General features: G+C 44.4%; 1 protein-coding gene across 1 annotated transcript in view; it reads right to left on the bottom strand.

Moving 5' to 3' along the window:
• Nucleotides 1–21,193, bottom strand: part of Mertk (MER proto-oncogene, tyrosine kinase) — a 109,342-nt gene that overhangs the window by 25,675 nt on the left and 62,474 nt on the right. The window contains exons 8-12 of the mRNA XM_042276206.2: nucleotides 17,204–17,355; nucleotides 8,550–8,703; nucleotides 4,982–5,135; nucleotides 2,196–2,281; nucleotides 89–184 (exon numbers count right to left, since the gene is read on the bottom strand). Of these exons, the coding sequence (XP_042132140.2) occupies nucleotides 89–184; nucleotides 2,196–2,281; nucleotides 4,982–5,135; nucleotides 8,550–8,703; nucleotides 17,204–17,355 (642 nt within the window). The remainder of the gene's footprint in view (nucleotides 1–88; nucleotides 185–2,195; nucleotides 2,282–4,981; nucleotides 5,136–8,549; nucleotides 8,704–17,203; nucleotides 17,356–21,193) is intronic.

The raw sequence follows: 21,193 nt of genomic DNA, 5'->3' as shown, positions 1-21,193 counted from the left end.
ATTTTATTCAATGAATACACATTAAAAAAAAAATCCTCAACTGCTCCTTGTCTCACATTTTAAAAAGAAAGGCTTTAAAGCTGCTTACCTTCACCCAGAATTTTCCCCAGAATTAGAAGATTTCTGTCGATCACAACATCTTCTAGTTTATTTTGAAGCTCCTCGCTCACGCCCAAGCTGTGCACTACAAAGGAGTAATCGTGAGTAAGAATTAGCATCGTGCTTTCTTCCGTTAAATAGCAGCAGAAGTATATGGGAAGTCCTGTGTCATAGTTACACAGCTTCCCTACTTTGCACTCATGTAAAAAGTCTACACTTCATTCTACTGCCATTGGGGTGAATAAAATTAATCCAAGGTAAGTTCATCTACAAACAGCTATAAAAATGAGCCACACTTCCCTTCCCTTTCTTACAATAGCAGCTGTGCGCACTGCGATGTGTGCAGAAAAAGTCTGCATTCGACTCTAAAGGGGTTATCCATGGATGACGTATCCCTATTTATGGTATAGGAAAGAGCCATCAGGACATCCCCCCACTACCCTCCCATGCCAGTCAGGGAAGAAGAGAACTAAACCACAGGAAATATTCAGAAAATAAACTGTCCTTGTACATGTGGCATCTCTTTCTAAGACATCAGGCTAAAATGAATACTTCCGGGGGTTGGAGAACAAGACTGTCTTCAGCAAGTATTTGTAGACTATACTAAGGTATGCAACAGATGTGCAGCATTAGAGAAGGAGAGGCATTTAATGACTCCTGGGCTACAGTTGAGACATGAGCAACCTTTGAAAGAGAAGAGCCTTCTTCATACTGGAAGGGAGATGTTCACTCCTGGAAAAAAATTACTCAATGTGTTCCCCAGTAGAGGGGAAAACTGTCTAAATGAACAGTTTTTAAATGCAAAAACAGAGACACCTAAAGGTAAAAAACGTTGGTTAGAAAAGTAGCTAATACTGTTGTACACCGAATAAGTTTTGATTCACAGTAGCCTGTATTCCGTCGGGCTATGTCCTGTTTTGTTTTATTTAGTTTTGTCGAATGGACAACCAGAAGCATGGATTTGATAATGTGTGCACTCTGCACATTGATCCTGAAATTGCTCAGGAACTTGTATCCGTTCACCCTTCCCCCCAAAAAACCCAGAAACCCCCACTCCTACTCATCAAAATTCAAGCCTTCCAATAACTTGGCAGACTGTCCTTTGAGTTAGTGGCCGGGACAGCAGGAAGTGAGGCTGGAGATTATATCTACTACTTTGTGGCTTCCTTTAAACCTCTGACCTCTACCCCATTTCCCATCACCCACAAGGTTTTCTTTTCCTCATTGTTTCATGGGATTGTGTATCTTTGACTTGTCTCTTTCTTTCTTTCTTTCTTTCTTTCTTTCTTTCTTTCTTTCTTTCTTTCTTTCTTTCTTTCTTTCTTTCTTTCTTTCTTCCTTCCTTCCTTCCTTCCTTCCTTCCTTCCTTTCTCTCTCTCTCTCTCCCTTCCTTCCTTCCTTCCTTCCTTCCTTCCTTCCTTCCTTCCTTCCTTTCTTTCTTTCTTTCTTTCTTTCTTTTTTTTTTCCGAGACAGGGTTTCTCGGTGTAGTTTTGGTGCCTGTCCTGGATCTTGCTCTGTAGACCAGGCTGGCCTCGGACTCACAGAGATCCTCTGGCTCTGCCTCCTGAGTGCTGGGATTAAAGGTGTGTGCTACTGCCGCCTGGCCTTAACTTGTTTCTTAATACCAGATTCACTTCCAATGTCCAGTAGCCTGGCCAGTAGAGATCGATAAGACAACACCTGAGTATCTCCTTGCCAGCTTCTGAAAGGATTCTGAATGCTAAAACTATCCATCCTGCCTGGGTATGGTGGCCAGTAACTATAAATTCAGTACTCAGGATCCAGCTGAGGTAAGAGGATAATGAGTTTGAGGCTAGCCTAGACTACATAGCAAGACCCTATCTCAGAAAAACAAAACAAAAAGCCCATATATGTATATATGTACATATATATGTATATATATATATATATATATATATATACACACACACACACACACACACACAAAGCACACATACATATTTCTCAGAAAAATACATACATATACATCTTTTTCCTTTCTTTCCCATTCTCATCTATTAGCTTTCATTAGAAACTTATCTTGGCTCTCCACTATGTTAACTTTTGCCAAAGAGTGAACTGAAAGTCAACTCACAGGTAAGCTCGATGGCTCGGCGGCAGAAGGACTTCTTTGCTATGTAATTGATGACTAACTGGGAGTCCTCCTCAGAGAATGCGCCCCTGTACAAAAACAGACAGCCAACCATCAAGACAGGGCAACGGAACCGTGTGCCGTCGGCACCCCAAGGACGTTATGGTGTCGTCAGCATGTATCAAGGGCTCTTCTGCAGCCAAAACGTGTCCCTGCTGCGAATGCAGCTTGGTGGTAGAATGCTTGTGCAGCAGGTGTGGGGCCTTGGGTTTGATTCTCAGTACTACACGGGGGGAAAAGCCACAAAAACCATTTTCCACTGGGAGAAATAGATCACTTTCCTCGAATCTATTTTAGGTCTATCTGGTAATAACAAAACATCTTTACCCAGGCATCATGAAGGACATAGAAAAGGACTGGGTATCCATGGTGAGTATACTTGCCTGTCATGGCCAAGGCCCTGGATTCAAGCCCCATTCCATCTTTACATACATATGTGATTATGCATGTAAATATCTTAAAAACAAAGGATAACTGTTACATTTTTAAAGATATTTACTGCCAGGTGGTGGTGGCGGTGGTGGCAGCGGCGGCGGCGGCGGCGGCGGCGGCGGCGGCGGCGGCGGCGGCGGCGGCGGCGGCGGCGCACGCCTTTAATCCCAGCACTCGGGAGGCAGAGGCAGGCGGATCTTTGTGAGTTTGAGGACAGCCTGGTCTACAGAGTGAGTTCTAGGAAAGGTGCAAAGCTACACAGAGAAACCCTGTCTCGAAAAACCAAAAAAAAAAAAAAAACCAAAAAAAAAAAAAACCAAATAAATAAATAAATTTACTTACCCTTATGTGTTTGATTGTTTTGCCTGCATATATATCATTGCTCCAGCCCCAGTCAGCCTTTTTTTTTTTTTTAAGGTTCATTTTTTGGTGTTTAAAAAAAAATATATGTATATGTGTGTATCTACGTGAGTACCTGAGGAGGCCAGAAGAGGGCATAACACCCTCTGGAGCTGGAGTTACAGGTGGTTGTTGGCCACTTGACATGGGTGCTTGGAACCGAACCCAGGTCCTCAGCAAGAGCAACAAGTGCTCGTGGCTGCAGAGCCATCGCTCCATCCTGACTCAGCATCTCGTAAGTGTGCCAGAACACAGTATTTTCACCTCAGGCTTACAGCCGTTAGAATTGGTAATGACCTCGCAGTCCACTGAGAGACGGATAACGGCGAGGAAGCCTGGCAATGTTAAAAGGCTGTTTATAGGGACAGAACTGGGGCTGGAAAAGGAAAAGAGGACTTTAAATTGCAATGTTCGAATACAAAACGGTCTCTATTTGAAACGGATAATTACAGAAAATGTGAAAATTTAGCCAAGGAACGGAGGAGAGGAAAGGAGGGAGGGAAGGAAGAAGGATGAAAAGAAGAAATAAAAAGCAAGAGGCAAGGCACCTTCAGCCACGCAGGGATGCTAATACCTTGGCAACGGTCCCTGTATCCCCTCTACATACAGGCGGGGGTGGGGGGGCATTTTTCTCTAAAAATGACTGGATCAGAAGTGTTAGGAATTTCAGGATTTTTTCAGATTCTGGAATCTTGGAACCGAATCTAAACATGAAGCTATACCCATTTCACACCTACTTCACACACAGCATGAAGGTATATAATGCTTATAATCGTTTTGTGCCTGAAACAAAATTTCCAAAGGTGGCATCATGTTGATACTCTGCTTCCAAACGAACCATTTTGTGGTTCATATTTTCAGTTTGTGGATGTTTGGGCTGTACCTTAAAAAAATACCTGGGGGCTGGGGAGATGGCTCAGTGGTAAAGGGCTTGATGGACAAGCATGTGGGTATGACCCCCAGATCCACATAAAAGCTGAGTGTGGGGGTATATGCTTGCAGCACCAGTGCTGGAGGCAGAGAGAAAGACAGAACGTTCCCTGCTAACCAGTCAGCCGGTTTAGCCAAAACGGAAAGACCTGGGTTTAATGAGAGAGCCTGTCTCAAAAAATACAACGGAGGGGCCTGTGAAATGAGGGCTCAGTGGGTAAAGGCATTTGCTGCCAAGCCTGACAACGTGAGTTCAATGATGAACCCACATGTGGAAGAAGAGAACTCTTGCAAGTGGTCCTATGATCTCTTTATGTGTAACATGGCATTGAGAGCACAGACACACACACACACACACAAACACACACACACACACACACACACACACAAATTAAAAAAAGTTTGTTTTTTTTTAAAATTTTTTTAATTTAAAAACAGTGGTGGTCAACAGAGGAAAACACCTGATGTGTTGACCTCCGGTCTCCACACAGGCATGCACGGGAAAGTGCAGATGCACATACATGTGTATACATGTGCATATATCACACACATATAATAATTGGGGTTACTTTGAAAGTATTTCATTCAACACTACCCAGTTTGCATAGCATATCCCACTGAGGCTCTTCTCTGTAGAAGAGCCCATTGCAGGGCCGGCTCTTACAGTTGCTGACTTGGTAGGAACTGTTCTAAGTAGGGAAGTCCCCTGGCTCCGGGGCCTGCATAAGATCGGACAAGGCAGATAGCCAGACAGCTGCTTTTATCTGTTATAACAACCACACCAGCACCACAGGGTTAACTTTTTTTTTCTTTTTATAGAAGGGTGAAACCCTTCTCACCCACCCCAGCTCTATGTAGATGAGGTTGATCTCAAACTCACAAAGATCTGCCCGCCTCTGCCTTTTTGGGAATAAAGGTGTGCTCCACCATGCCTGCTCAAGGTCAATGTTCTTAAGCGGAAAACTTACCCAAACTTTGTTTCCTGGACTCTTCTTCTGATGGCCAGAGAAATATATAAAATCAGCCCAATTAAAATAAACCCACAAAAGCAGCCGAGGACGATGAGCATAGACTCTGTGTTGCCAGGTGCTGGAGTTGATGAGGGCGCATAATCTACCCTACCTGGAACAAATCCAAAAACATTCATTGGCACTACTACTCTGGGATTCAGAATACGTAGGATGTATCAGCTTGCAATCCCTTAACTCTTTGTGTTCAGCGAATGCAGGTTGTTCTCACTTTGTGCAAGGTGCAATGATGCAGAGTCACAATTATCAATGGAACTAGGAGCTGGAGAGATGGCTCAGAGGTTACCAGCACTCGCACTTGCAGAAGACCCAGGTTCGGTTCCCAGTACCTACAATGGGTGCTCAGAACTGCTTGAAACTCCAGCTTGAAGGGTTCCCTCATTCTCCCCTGGTCTCCATGGGCATTGCTGTCACATGGTACACACACAGAAAAGCAGGCACACAATCCACACAATTAAAAATAAACAAAATTAAAATTATTTTAGAAAAAGGGCTGGAGAGATGGCTCAGCAGTTAAGAGCACTGGCCAGAGGACCCAGGTTCAGTTCCTAGCACCAACATGGCAGCTCACAACTGTCTGTAACTTCAGTTCCAGGGGATCTGATATCCTCATGCCAATGTACATAAAATAAAATTAAGTAAATTATTAAAGAAATAAAATTTAGCCAGGCAGTGGTGGCGCACGCCTTTAATCCCAGCACTCGGGAGGCAGAGGCAGGCGTTTCTCTGTGAGTTCGAGGCCAGCCTGGGCTACCAAGTGAGTCCCAGGAAAGGTGCAAAGCTACACAGAGAAACCCTGTCTCAAAAAACCAAAAAAAAAAAAAAAAAAAAAAAAAAAAGAAAAGAAAAGAAATAAAATTTAAGGGAACCATGACACTAGTTTTCTTGTCTCACTTCACAGTAAATGCCTGTCAAAATAACACATTGATGACCGAAGACACATACAACTTTCACTTGCCAATTAAAAAATAACCAAATGACACACTTGCTTCATGTTGGTAATAAATGCAGACGAAAATGAAAAACTAGCAAAACACTGCTTAGTGCACGGCATTCTTCTTTTTTCTTCCTCTCCTTCCCTCCCTTTCTCCCTTTCACGGGGTTTCCCTACGCAGCCCAGGCTGGTCTCCAGTTTTTCATTCCGTGTCTCTGCCGGGACTGTAGTCTCGTACACCACGCCTGGCTGGTACAACGTAAGTCAAAACAGTAAGAGAAGGTGACTTCTCTGTCCAAAAAAGAAAAGGTCACGAGACATCTAAACAGTGTTTGTCTTCTGGCCAATCAACTGAGCACACGGAAAAATACCTTCTCTGTGTTGCAGAGACCTGTCACGTGCTTTTCCAATTTGGATTACAATTCCAACATTTTATCTTCCTGCTTTTGGTGTTGTAAGGTATTTCTGTGAATTCTTTAATGTGAAGGTTTTGTTGTTGAGCTGGAATGGCGCCCAGGGCCTTGTGAATTCTAGGCAAGTGCTGTATCCCTGAGCTATGCCCACCCCCACCCGCCTCCAATGTAAAGTTGTTTGTTTGTTTTGCCTTGTTTGTGATTTTGGTTTTTTGCAGGTGTCCCTTTAACTGGGACACTTTTTAGTATTTCTGCCACATCTATGGGCTTATGTAAACACATTCACAACTGTGCTCATGCCAGTAAGTCCGTCAAATGACAATGTCACCAATATCGCACATGACACCTACCTTCAGTTCACACTTCCCTTCCAACACCTCTTGCTACCCTTTCACATTTTCTCACTAATTCCTTCTGTCAACTACCCATGGTTGTAAAAGTCACTTGGATTTGGAACAGGGAGGCGAGGAAGTCACATGGGCATGTGTCTGTGCCAACTGTGTGAACTGAATGACAGACATGGTGGTCGGTCACCCACAAGCTTGGAAACATGTGACATGACTACTGTAGAGATGCCGCACATCTGTCGCTCATGGTGACCAGAGGCGACTTTATGCTTTGTGCAATGACAGTTCTCATAGGAGCGTAACTAAAATTCTAAATGTATTGCCGGGAGCTGGTGTTATTTAGCCAGCTAGTCATAACGGCTAAATGTAGTAACGGGTACTTTTACAGGTGATTCTGTCTATGAAGCAAACCTTTAAAATCTTTTACAGTTTATTACACATAAATATGGAAGTTTTATGGTCATAAGTTCTGATTTTTTGTTTGTTTGTTTTTGTTTGTTTGTTTGTTTGTTTTCGAGACAGGGTTTCTCTGTGTAGCTTTGTGCCTTTCCTAGAACTCACTTTGGAGACCAGGCTGGCCTCTAACTCACAGAGATCCACCTGGCTCTGCCTCCCAAGTGCTGGGATTAAAGGCGTGTGCCACCACCGCCCGGCATAAATTCTGATTTTTAAGAAGGATGGGCCATTATTGATGTGTATGTGTATATTTGCCAACGTATGCGTGTAGGAATGTACATGCATGTGGACTCCCATGGAGACCAGAAAAGGGCATCAGATCCCTTGGAGCTTTAAGCTACCTGATGCGGGTGCTGGGATCTAAGCTCTGGTCCTCTGCAAGAGCAGCAAGTGTTCTTAACTGCTATTCTAAACTTTGGTTTGTAAAGCTGCCTTTTGACTCAGAATCTCACTGTCTTCCAGGTAGATAGTCTCTCCACTACCACTAAGTGTGTTCTCAGGGATGGAGTTCCTGCTGCCGGAAGGTAATCTACCTCCTATTTAGTATGAAAAGGATGGCCTGTTTGGGGATCACTGGGAGAGAGGCAGACACAAATGAGTCATCTGCTCTCAAGTCTCATCTGCTATTGGGTGCAAAGGCCATGTTTGGTAAGAACTTGTAAATGAGTAAGTCAGGCTGGAAAAGATGGCTGGGCATGGAGTTTACAACTATGGTTTAATCCCAAACAACCTAGAATGGGTTAGAGTCAGGACGAAGGTGGCTCCCCTGATTTACAGAAGCATCAACAGCATTTGGCCCATGTAAGGCATCATGATGGCTCCTTGCCAAAGAACATTCCAGTAATAGGCAAGAGCTAATATGCATGGTTGGGCATTTAGCTCAGCTAGTCAGGGCTGCGTGAGGACGGCCTCTGAAGGAAACACTTGATGTTCTATGCAGACCAAGTCACTAAGCACATTACCCAAGGGTTGAATGGGTGAAAACAAGGCGAGCAGCAGCTTCAAACAGAGCAGAAACGAATGCGGCAAGCCAACAGTGTCGGTCAGAGGCCGCGAAGGTCTAGCAGTATTGCCTGTCCAAAATGCAGTGTCATGTGCCTTAAACCAAATTCTGCAGCTAACGTCCAACTCAGTATTCTGAAGGGACTCATCTTCCTCATAAGTTATTAGCGTTAACGGCAATGGTGGGAGTACAGGGGTTCTGTGGAGTGTATTATAAAGTTCCTAATAATTGCAACAACGCATTTTGGTTCTTATTTTACACTTGTCAATCAGCTGCCATTGCACTGGGCCCAAGTAGGCAGTCTGTGAGCTACTCAGACTGCCACGTTCTGCAGCCAACAGGGGTCCCGACTCACTGTGTTCAGGAATGATTATTTTCACTGGCTCACTGAAAGGTCCAACACCCCCTTTCGTCACGGCCGCAATCCTCACTGTGCAGGTGGCATTGTAGATTTGGACAGGAATCTGAGCCCAGCTGCCATTCTGGTCAACTTCTTCAGAAAGCTCTTTCTGGTAACAGAGAAGAAAAAAGGAAATGAAACACTGAGGCATGTGGGGACCTCACTAGACAGCTACCCACATGCCCACAGTTCCTCCTGAGGGAAGCCACCCATTCTCCACGCACAGAGGTCATGTCTCCACAAAGTTCCTTCTTCACGAGGGCCATTGTGGGTGGCACTACAGGGCGGGTCATGGAGGTGGGGATGGGTATGACAGCAATTTCAAGCCTTGGGGGCCCTGGGAAACTAAGGTCCTGAAGGCATGGCACTTAGAGCAGTCACTTAAGAAACTTCTAGAACGGAGGGAACATGTAGTGGATGCTTCTAGGTCAGTGGTTCTCAACCTTCCTACTGTGGAAACTCTATAATATAGTTCCCAACCTTAAAAATATTTTGTTGCTACTTCACAACTGTAATTTTGCTACTGTTCTGGATGACCATGTAAATTGTCTGATATGCAGGATATCTGATATGTGACTCCCCGCAAGGGGTCACAACCCACAGGTGGAGAACCGCTGTCCTAGATGTTAAGAGCAGGACTGAAACCTTGTGATCTCATGTGCAAAATCGTATCCTTGGCACACTGCCACAGATTCACACTGTCCCTGGGCACTCTGCACCTGCCAACCACCCTTGGTCGAGCCAAGCTTCTGTTCCCTGAGGTCCTGGTGATTCTCAGTAAACTCTCTAGATGGGTAGATGGGAGGGATGATTGCATTTCCCCCTCTGCTTGACAAATGGACAATTTGTGAGGTTTGAAATTTTTTTTTAGATTTGTTTATTTTATGCACATGAATGTTTTGCCTGCATATATGTCTATGTACTACATGCATGCCTGATACCCATGGAGGCCAGAAGAAGGTGTTGGATCCCCTAGAACTCTAGTTACAGATGGTTGTGAGCCAGGATGTGGGTGCTGGGAATTGAGCCTGGATCCTCTGGAAGGGCAGCCAGTGCTCTTAGCCTCTGAGCTACCTGTCCAGCCCCAATTTGTGCAAGTTTTGAAGCCTGGCTTCCTTTTACCACTATTGTTTTAATACCATTGCCATACAACAGTGTGTCATAAAGACCCAGGGAGAGAAACAGCCTTAACTGGCATGTCCCTCAGGCTTTCCAGACCTCCATGGACCTGGACTTTTGTTTTTGTTATTTTTGAAATCATAACACAATCACATTATTTCTGCTTTCCCTTTCCTCCCTCTCAACCCTCTCATGTACCTACCCCTCCTTGCTCTCCTAAATCACAGCCTCTGTTTCTCATTTCTGTTGCCACATGCTTATGTGTGTTTACATGTCACTTGTATGTATGTTTTCAGGGCCAAATAAAGATGGCACCAATGGACACGACAGAGTGAATAGGGAAAGCTCACAAGGCTTCGGCCCTGTCTATACACAGAACTACGGGCTTTAGGAACGCCCAGAGGGGGAGAACTAGTCTGCCCCCGCCCCCACCCCCCGGGAAGAGCACACCAGTTGGTAATCCAACACCAAATGGGCCCAGCTTTTTGAAGTGACAGTTGTGGGGTTGTCAGTCTGAAATGACGCTCTGGGAACCTGTCTCTGTCCCTGGACGGTGGGCTTTTGATTTCAGAGGGAAATAACAGGTCATGTGGGGCACAGGTGCCACACACACAAAAAAAATCTTTGGACTGGAGGCGTGGTTGGTGGTAACTTCATCTCAGGTTCACTGGGTTTCAAGCCAGTTACTTCTAGAAATGGAGCAGGACAGAGCTCGCTCAGCCTCAAGGACAGAGCAGGCCGGTCATTCATGACCAAGAGGCCACCGGGTTTGGCCTTCCAGAGCTATCTGCCCTCCATCTAAGTTGGAAGTGACCCTTAATCCCAAGGAGGGAAAGAAATGAAAAGGGGCACCACCTCCCATCCTTTGCCCCCAAGGCCTGAGCTCAGGGTATGGGCCACAGATTTTTGTTGTTGTTAGGTAAACAAATGAGAAGTTAGCAGGGGTGGGGCCTGCATATCCTAGGTTGGTCCTTTTTAGAGAGAAAGTGTTTTATTTTGATAGTGGATTTATTTGTAACTCTGCATTTAATGTGGGGGTTAGTTTGCAATTCTGTATTTAATTTGGGGGTGGGTAGATCATCAGGAGTGTAACTCCACAGTCCACATTTTGAGTCCTGGAGCCCTGTAGTGACTCAGGCTTTTCTCATTAAGAAAAAGTCTATAGCATAATTCTCAGTCTGATCCCTCGTTTAGCATAAGACTTCATGCCAAAAAGACTTCATGCTAAAAAGGGAACTGGGCCTGAGACTGGCTGTATACTGTCTTTTCCTACAAGGACTCAAACATGATACATCATTTATAAGAGAAATTACCTATAAACTAAAAGGAAACACACAACTAGGAAAAATAGCACACTTAGACCAATATAAAGCCTAACAATAATGAAATTTGAAAAATGTAACAGCACATTTGTTCCTTGGAACCTGTACAGGGCCGGTTCCCACACAAAACAGCTAGGTGCATGCTCAGTGGTGGGTACATGCTTAGCTGAAGGGATGCTGTGGGTTTCGTCCTCAGTATGCATACACAGACACAGGATTTGCATGCAACCCACTATAAATTCTTTTGTGAAAAACTAAAAGATTTTGAGAATTTCACACATGAGTATTACATAATTTTCTCTACTCTCTTTCAAATTCATAATCTCTTCTTTAATTATTATTGTTGCACACAGACACACACATATAAATACAACCTTCTTAATCCACTTAGCGTTGTTCATGTTCATAAGGATATGTATTTAAGGCTGACCACTTGGATTGGATAACCTATTGTGGGGCTCATCCCTGGAGAGGACGGATTCTCCCTCTCTCAGCAACCATTAATTGCTTGTAGCTCTTCATTTAGGCGTGGGGCGTTGTGAGAGTTCCCAACCCACGTGGGCATGTGTAGATCCTTTGATAACTTATAACACCCAATGAAGTGTAAACAGCTGCTATATTACTTATAGTTTTAACAATGTGGTTATTCATATAGTATTGCGATTGTTGTTAGATTGTTTAGGGAATAATGACCCAAACAAAAAAAGTTTGTTTTTTTTTTTGTTGTTTTTGGTTTTGGTTTTTTTTTTCTGAGACAGAGTTTCTCTGTAACAGCCCTGGCTGTCCTAGAACTCACTCTGTAGACCAGGCTGGCCTTGAACCACAGAGATCTACCCGCCTCTGTCTCCCAAGTGCTGGGATTAAAGGCATGCATTACCACCACCCGGCTCAAACACATTTTTAATATTTTTTTTGTCCTATGGAGAAAACCCAGGGTCTTGTGCATGCTGAACATGTTTTCTAGAACTGACATACATTCCTAGCCTCAAACAAACCAAACCAACCCAGGCTTGGTCTATACACATATAATCTCAGCAATGGGGAGGCAGAGGCAGGAGGATTGCTCAAAGATCTAGGCCAGTTAGGGCTACCTAATAAGGTCCTGTCTCAGACAAAACAACAACAAAAGCAAATATTTTGATCTAGAGCCTCACTATGTAGACCTGTCTGGCCAGACACTCACTATGTAGACCAGGCTGATCTTGAACTGACAGGAGTTTTCATAACCACAGTTCCCAAGTGCTAGGATTACAGTACAACCATGCCTGGCTAGGAAAATAAAATGCTTACTAATAGGCATGATTTATTTTCTGAATATTTCCAATCTGTGATATTGAGTCCATAGATGTACAAGTCACAGACCAATTATGGTTTATAATGACGCTTACTCAGGGCCTATATAGTTCATTATGAAAACCTAGAGAAATTATTTTTCATTTCCACTTTCTGTTCCCGAGAGGAGTTAATACAGGCAAAGAGCTAGCCTGGGAAAAGCACATGGAACAGGGTCTAGGCTGGCAAGTGTGACACTTCTTTTAATTATGAGTTTGGACACTGCGCAATCGATAAGAATGGATTACTAAGTATCTACCACACATATCCTGTCTTGGGGTTGTCAGGGTGCAGAGCAGAACCATTTCCCAGCATGCAGTAGTCTGCTCATGAGATGTGTGCCACGGGCCAGCTGCATATTTCTTGTTTAGTGAGCTTTCATTATGCACCAACATAAGGACTTGAAAAATCTATTAACATTTTTTCAGGTAATGAAGCCCAATTTATGCTATGGCATTTGAATGCAATTTCCCATAATTATTTTTTAAAAATGACATTACAGATTTTGGGGGACAAGAAAGTAATAGCACATCTTTGGAAAAGACAATTTCTTTTTTTCCTTGTGGGTGTGGCTTGGAGTTAAGACAGGGCAACTATGGTATTTTTTTTATGATTATCAAATGACTTTAACATCACCAAATATTCTTGAAGAATTCACACCCTGTAAGCGATAATTGTGTCTAAGAACATGGCCCATTTCCAGCCCCAAGAGCAATGCTTCAAGGAGGGAAGAAGTAACAAAGGTCACTTGGTAAAAGTGCTCAGATTCATAGGCACCGACGACCAACCCACATCTGCCTGTCATTACTCTGAGGGTCTACACTATGGAGCTGAGTGTGAGATTCTGAATTACGAAAAGAGCCAATGGCTACTGGGAAGTCACCCGGGGCTCTGGGAAGTTCTGGCTTTCCAGTCAGCCAGGCCCTGGTGCTTATCCCCAGATCTCCAGTCCCAAGCTTTGTGGCTCTGGATGAGTCACTCAACACTGCTAAGCCTGTTTCCTTGGGTGAACACTGAGATGACTTTCTTTTTCACAAAATTTATGTAGGAGTTAAACAAGTCCCTTTTAGAAAACAATTTGCAGTCTGGTAAAAAAAAAAAATTAATGGTGGTTCTTAGTGTCTTGGATTGCGTTCATCAAGGTGCTGTGCTCAGGTCTCCCTCCTCTACAGCTGTAAGGCCCTCCCTCCTTCAGCATCGGTCTCAGGGTATCTTGCAAGCCTTAGAGCAGTGGAGGAAATTAAACTGTCTAGCTTCTCAAAGCAGGACATCCAAGACCATCCATTACCCTCCTAGCAAGATTCTCCTCTAATCCAAGAACCATTCTTGATTCATTCATGGGTTTTAGAAATGGCTTAGAACCCTTAGCTATCTCATTAAGAATACTGACTGGGCTGGAGAGATGGCTCAGAGGTTAAGAGCACTGACTGCTCTTCCAGAGGTCCTGAGTTCAATTCCCAGCAACCACATGGTGGCTCACAACCATCTATAACGAGATCTGGTGCCCTCTTCTGGCCTGCAGTCATACATGCTATATACATAATAAATAAATAAATCTTAAAAAAAAATGATAAAAAAAGAATACTGAGAGAGAGAGAGACAGAAAGACAGAGAGACAGAGACAGAGACAGAGAGAGAAGAAAGGGAAGAGGCAGGGAGCATGTCAACATGCAGACACATCTCTGCTGCCTTGGCAGCCACCGGCAAACACAGGAGCAGGCTTCTGGGGATCAAACCTGGGTCCTGGTGCATGAAAGGCAAGCACCCTACTACTAAGCTATGTACCTAAAGCCCAATCACATTGTTAAGACCACAATTATCTCTGTAGGGACTTCCATCTGATCGAAAATCTCTACCCACTACAACCACAGACTAGCCAGCATTAGAGCTATAATCCCCACTCGGAGGCACATTCCCCAGCTGGTTTAGATGGTGGAGCAGGTTCCACACATTGGGCCCATAGCATCATAGATGCCTCCAAAGCAAGGGCAAGGACCCGTGTTCAGACAGTGCACAGATGCATAAGACTCCAGCCTGAATGAGAACACACTGGTACTTGCCCCTCACTTTTGGACTTTGAGTTCTGATTTGGAAGGCAAGAAAAATAAAACAAAAATGGTAAAAACAACAACAACAACAAAACACTTTACTGGAGTATAAGAAATAGCCAACCAGTAAAGACCAGAAGCTTCTTTCTCTAATTGCCCATACCATTCTCACCACAGAGAGCACCATTCTAAAGGACTCTGGGGACACAGCACAGCTGAGCATTGCTGGTGTTCCATGTAGCAGACCACTGGGGCCATTCACAACAATCCCATCACCTTCACCCACCCCAGCTCAAAAGGGCCTCACCAGAAAAGTAGCTTCCTCCCATGCCAGAGGCAAACGGCATAACCAGGCATTGGTAGGCTTTTAGAGCACCCAGAAGTCGGCCATTGGCAGTCACTATTTTCTGCCAATAAAGAAACAGGAAATTTGAGCCGGGTGGTGGTCGTGCACACCTTGAATGCCAGCACTTAGCAGGCAGAGACAGGAGGATCTCTGTGAGTTCAAGGTCAGCCCGGTCTACAGAGTGAGTTCCAGGACAGCCAGGGCTACACAGTAAAACCCTGTCTCAAAAAAAAAAAAAAAAAAAAAAAAAAAAAAAAGAAAAAAAGAAAAAGAAAACATAAAATTCCTACTATTTAACACAATGACACACAGGTTACTAGATGACAAAGGTACAAGTCTATCTTCAGTGCCACCAGAATAAACCACGCAGAGCGCTCTTCCAAGAAAGTTCTGAAATTGCACAAATGCCAAACCCAACTTATTACAGCTGCCAGTCAGAAATTTCAGAAGTGCCCGATTTCTTGCCTTACGTAAGAAGAAGTAGCTAAGAGTGTAAACGAAAGGACAATTGTGAGAGGCCGACACAGTCTCAGCTGTCTTACAAGATGAAGAGTGTCCTAGACATGAGGCGACACATGCCCGGGTCATTGTAACCATCACTTCAGCCTGGTTAGGCTCTCCGGGCCTTCTTTAGGAGACCCTCTTTGCCTCCAGGTTCAAGTCACGAGAGAGAAGCATATTGCAGCCGACAACATTCTCAAAGTAACGTGACCCACTGGGCCGGTCATTGTCACAAGGCACGAAGTCCCGTGTGGGCGCAAGGGGAATGACCTCATGACTGGATGACTTGCCATCTGCAAGGAGGTAAAGCTACCCAAAGGTCACAGCCTCAACTGTGCCTATATTGTTCTGCAGCAGAGGGGACTCGTCTGGACAAAGGGCAACGAGAATGTAGGGCATGGCTGGTGTGAGGGGTACTCAGTGTATCAGGCTCTCCGACCAAGCCATTCACAAAGGCTTCACCATGGTTCTGTGAATGCCGCAGCTCGAGAAGTCCCCTTTAGAAAAGAAGCCTTCATCCAAATGAGAAGGAATAGCTCTGTAAACGCACTGGTTTGCTTTAGAACGCATATGGGTCTGCTGGTATTGTCCGCCAACAGAGAAAGATGAAATTCCTACTGAACTGGACAACTGCCAAACCCTTCTGTCCTACACTAAGCATTCACCGCTGTGGGAAAATGCTACATCAGCTGAACCGTTACTCCCTTGACTCAGCCCATGGAGAAATTCAGATAACTTTGCGACACCTGGGACAAATATCCTGGGACAAGACTAGGGATGGAGAGGTTTCTCATGGAGGGCCGGATACTTGGTTATCACTCACATGATGGAGAAGAACCTGACGTCTAAGTCCTTGTCTTTTTTTCCCATCCCATCACACACTGTTTTCAACAGCCTGTTTTCTTATATAAAGGAAAGAGAACAAATCCCAATTGTCCTTTTGGAAAAAAGCAATTTTTATAAACACTGGATGGCATGAAGGTGGAAAGGATGGGAACGGAGGTTGGAACAGGGCTGTAGCTGTCCCTCCCTCTCTTTCCGAGCAGTTTTGTGATGTCCCAGATACATGCGATAGAGACTTAACATGGGGTCTACCAGCAGGGTTAGATGGAAGAGGAATATGATGACTCAAGAGGCATCATTTCCGTGACCACAGTAAAGAAAGGTAAGGGAGAACGAATCCTGTTAGCGACACCAGTGTATCCACCTTCTCTAGTCTGATTTCTATTGCTGTGATAAACACCGGGGCCAAAATCAACTTCAGGGGAGGAAGGGTGGATTGGTTTACACTTCCAGGTCACAAGCCATCATGGAGGGAAGTTAGGGCAGGAAGTGAAGCAGAAACCACAGAGGATGCTGCTAAGTGGCTTGTTTCCTGGCTTATACTCAGGTAGTTTTCTTAGACAGTCTAGGACCACCTGCCTAGGGATGGTGCTGCCCACAGTGGGCTGGGCCCTTCCACAGATAGAGGCTGCTTGCTCTTTGCTATCTCTGTAAAGCTAAGGATGTTCCATGACAATCCTTTTCAGGAAAGAATCTTCAGGAATTTCCATAAGGCTATGAATTGCCAGGATGCTCAGCCCTCTAGCCCCCTGACTGCAAGCGATGATTGCTGGACAGTCCACAGTCCACTCTTCCTATAACAGCCTAAATTCCCTGAAGACAAGAGACACATGATAACACAGGCTAATAATACCTGTTTGCTGCCGATAAATTAATCAAGAGTAAGTGAGGGAGTGAAACACTCCCCCCCAAAGACTCCCTAGAATGTTCTGAATGTTTGGTCCTCTCTAATTTTTACTACATTCTTTGTGTCCCATTGAAAGGTGCCTTGCCTTGCTCCATCATAAACAATCCCCACAAAAACGAAAGCTTCTGAGACAGAAGGCAATCGGCAAGTCAAAAGGAAATGATTAAGTGTGCTTTCGGGTGCAGACTTACAGGAGCCCCCAAAGTCTCCCACACGTGAGATATCCTGTAGCCCACCAGTTCCCCATCCTGCGGCTTAATTGGAGGCTTCATCCATCTGATGTCCACACTATTGTTAGATTCGTTCAGGAACACGGTGACGTTTAAAGGTGCTACGGATGGAGCTGCAAGGGAAAGAGAGAAGGATGAAGAGCTACAAGGAAAGACCACATAGATTGATTTTCTTCTTGGCTATCAAGTGTTTGGGTTTCAAATGCTCTATGAAAGACCCGGACTAATGGTAAATTTCCATTCCCCATCCCCCCCCCCCCCGCCCCCCAATTAAGGACCATTGAAATGCCACAGGAGTTTTGCGTGCCCATTTTACGTGGTGATGGAATAAAAAACAGAGCTTTATGCACATTGGGCAAGCATCTTACCAACTAAGCTACATCCACCCAGGGGAGGCTAACAACAATTAGGAAGTCTGGGAAGGAAGAGGCTGGTGCTCATGGGTTCCTCCCGCAGACGCCTGGGGCACTGGAAGTGAACAAGGCTGAGTGAAGATAAACTTTGTGGCTCTGGGCTGGGCAGGCAGGGAATGCTGGTGAGCTCAGAATGAAGCTGTCATTATACAGTCCAGAGGCAGGCAGTTACTAGTCTGGGCAGTCAGTAATAAGTCTGAAGCGACTGTATAGTCATCGCCCAGTATCTTCAAGGGATTCCTAGAGGTACCAAAGTTCCCAGGTGCTCACATACCTATGTCCTCCCACATGTTTTAAGTCACCTTTGGATTATTTATAAAACCTAACACAATGTAAATGTTATAAAAGAGCTCTTATATGCCCCGGGGATGTGTGTGGGCTGTGGGGGGTTGGTGGGTGGTGGCTCACTATGCAGGCAGAAGCAGGTGGATCTCTGAGTTCAAGGCCAGCCTGGTCTACACAGTGAGTTCCAGGATAACCAGGGCTATAAATAAATGCAATATTCAGGCAGCATTCATAACATAAACTTGGGATACATTTCCCAGTGAAAAACGTACTATGTGGCCACTGAGGGAGTTAGGTACACTATGTATATTGATATGAAAAAAACCCTCAACAATAACAAAATGACAACATTACACCAATGGGGTAGAAGAAATGGCTAAACAGTACATATTAATCCATTTTAATATGTGTGTATATGGTATATAAGTGTGTGTGTGTGTGTGTGTGTGTGTGTGTGTGTGTGTGTGCGCGCGCGCGCGCGCGCGCGCATAGAAGCTAGAAGTCAACTTGGGTGTCATCCTTCAGGAGCTGCCCAGCCTGCATTTTTGTTTGTTTTGAGGCAGGATCTCTCACTAGACTTGGGGTTTGCCCATTAGGTTAGGCTGGGTGTCCAAGCCCAGTGATCAGCCTAGTTCTGCTTCCCTGGTGCTAGGGTTGGTTGTATGTGCACATCACCATGGTCAGCTTTCCACATAGGTGCTAGAGACTGAGCACAGTAAACTCTCTCCCAACAGAGCTATCTTCCCAGCTCGCATGTTAACCCATTGTATAAATTAAAAAATACATGTTTTATGTATGGAGTAAGTAACATCAATAAGAGAAACATATACCAAACCGTTGCCTGTAATTATATAGACATTAAATTATGTATTTGTGATATTTTTTAAAGGGAATAGAGCAACAAAAAAGATATCCCAACCCTCTTAATTTCTGCTACATCCTTAGACAGGACTCTTCCTTTTTTTTTTTTTTTTTCTTCCTATGTAGCCCTGGCTGTCCTGGAACTCGCTCTGTAGACCAGGCTGACCTTGAACTCACAGAGATCCACCTGCTTCTGCTTCCCAAGTGCTGGAATTAAAGGCATGTGCCACCACTGCCTGACATTGGCAGGACTCTTGAAGTTAAAAAGAATTTCCTCTGGCAAATGCCATCTAGCCAAACTCTGCCAGTGAAATCATTTACACACTTTCAGAGCTGCTCTAGAATTTGAGTATGCATAGCCAACGTAGAAGGTCTTCGTGACTGCCTCTCCCGAAAATCCCTTTAACGATCCCCTGGAGGGGAGGGGGGTGTTTAAAAGATAAAAATACACAAGACAAAAGGCGTCAACCACAGAGAACTTTCTATACATATGTGAACACTGAAAAATTGATAGACAGTTTCCCACTAAGAACCATAGAGAGGACTTGCGGGGGCTAACATTAGGAAGCCTGACTAGAAATTTGGTTACGAGGTGATTCGTCCTTGGGGTACTTCTGCCCCATCCCTCAACTCTTGGCAGGTTCTGCCCCAAATCTTCCCAGGAGACAAAGTGGTTTATTCTGAGCTGAAAGTTGTTGGCATTAGGGCACAAATGTGTTGGAGATACGGTAAGAAGTCCGACTGAAGACCAGAGAAGAAAAAGCAAGTTTCTTCCCCAAGGGAAGGGGAGTCTATATGTTTCTTTGGCCACCTTGACCTGTTTCTGACATCAGTACCATGCTCCTGTTTCTGGGGCAGAAGACAAGAGACTTCCCTTCTTATGAATGGATTTGCAGAGGAAAGAAAAGCAGGAGTCATCTGAAACAGACCCTAGAGCCATCATCCAATCAACAGTGAAGCCTGTAAGTCCCACCCATCTTTAAGTCCCACCCACCCGTAAGTCCCACCCACTCATAGAGTTCCACTCAAATTGCAGCTCTTCTTCGCTCCTCAGAGAGAAAAGACAGATCAGAGAAAGTCTGGGGTGACCTCCTTCAGGAATGTCAGGGAACAAATGCACAAAGGATAGAACCTGCCCCTCACCCCAGGTGGGATGGGGTGGAAGGGTGGGGGTTGGGGAGGGGGGATGAAGAGCGATGAGGGTGAGGGGATGGGGGGCAGGGAAGAGTTGTCAACCACCAAGTGAATGGAAATTAAAACAAAACAGTAATTAATATGTACCGAGATAAGAAAAGAAAACTAAAGAAGTAGCCAATGAAGAAGAAAACTTGAAATTAGAAACATGATTAGCAAAATAATACTTAATAAAAGAACTGGAAAATAAATGAAGTAAATACTCAAGAAGTTAGAATAAAAAGGCAAAGAATGTAAGTCTGTTTGAGAAAGAAGATGACGAAAGGAATCAAAGAAGTCCCCAAAATGTCTCATATAGTTTCAAGGAAAACAAACAAAGGAGAAAACATTCAAAGGAAAAACTATGCAAAGAAAAGCTTGGGGCTGGAGAACGTGGCTTTCTAGACTAAAGAGGTCACTAGATACCCACAGTGGGGCCTCATTCTCCATCACAGCCTATCACTGCACCAGGACCAAAGAACGGAGATGTTCCAAAAAAAAAAAAAAACAGTCCATGCAGAAAATCTTCCACAGCAGCCAAAACAACAGACAAACAAACATCTCAGAAATAACTAACATTTTGAGGAGGGGAAGGTTTCTAACCTAATAGTCTATATTCTAACCAAGTATGAGGCAAAGCATAGAGGTCCTCACAGTTTTTACTTCTGCACACAATCTCTTGGGAATGCGTTCAGCCCAGTGATTTGGTTCAGTTCAGCACATAAGATGCTCCTGTAACAGGTAAAGATGCTCTCGGCCAAGCCCTCTGACCTGAGTTTGAAGCTCAGAACCCTCAGTGGAAGGAAAGAACTGACTCCTGCAAGTTGTCTTCTGACCTCAACACACATACTACAGCACAGGTCTATACATACACACACACATAAATAAATAAATAAATAAATAAATAAATAAACAAACAAACAAACAAATAAGTGCCATGAAAATTGGGGAATAAATCAAGAGAGATAAATATGTAGGGCAAGGCAAGAGAGTCCCGTAATGCTTCCAAGGGAAGACATGGAAAGAATGACCACAAAAAGATCGAAGGCATCAGTGCTCAGGTATTGCATGAAGCTGAGGACAGTGCTAATTCCCATCAATCAGACTGGAAACCCTTATGATCAAGGTCACTGGCCAGACCACACAGAATGGTCTTGTCTCCACAGTAGTTAATAACATTGCTATTCCGAGCAATGCTGTGGTCTTGCTCAACAAATCT

The sequence above is a fragment of the Peromyscus maniculatus genome, chromosome 4 (assembly GCF_049852395.1).
Source record: "Peromyscus maniculatus bairdii isolate BWxNUB_F1_BW_parent chromosome 4, HU_Pman_BW_mat_3.1, whole genome shotgun sequence".
NCBI lineage: Eukaryota > Metazoa > Chordata > Mammalia > Rodentia > Cricetidae > Peromyscus > Peromyscus maniculatus.
Note: the sequence above shows the minus strand (reverse complement) of the source record. Positions and strands in the feature narration are given on the sequence as shown.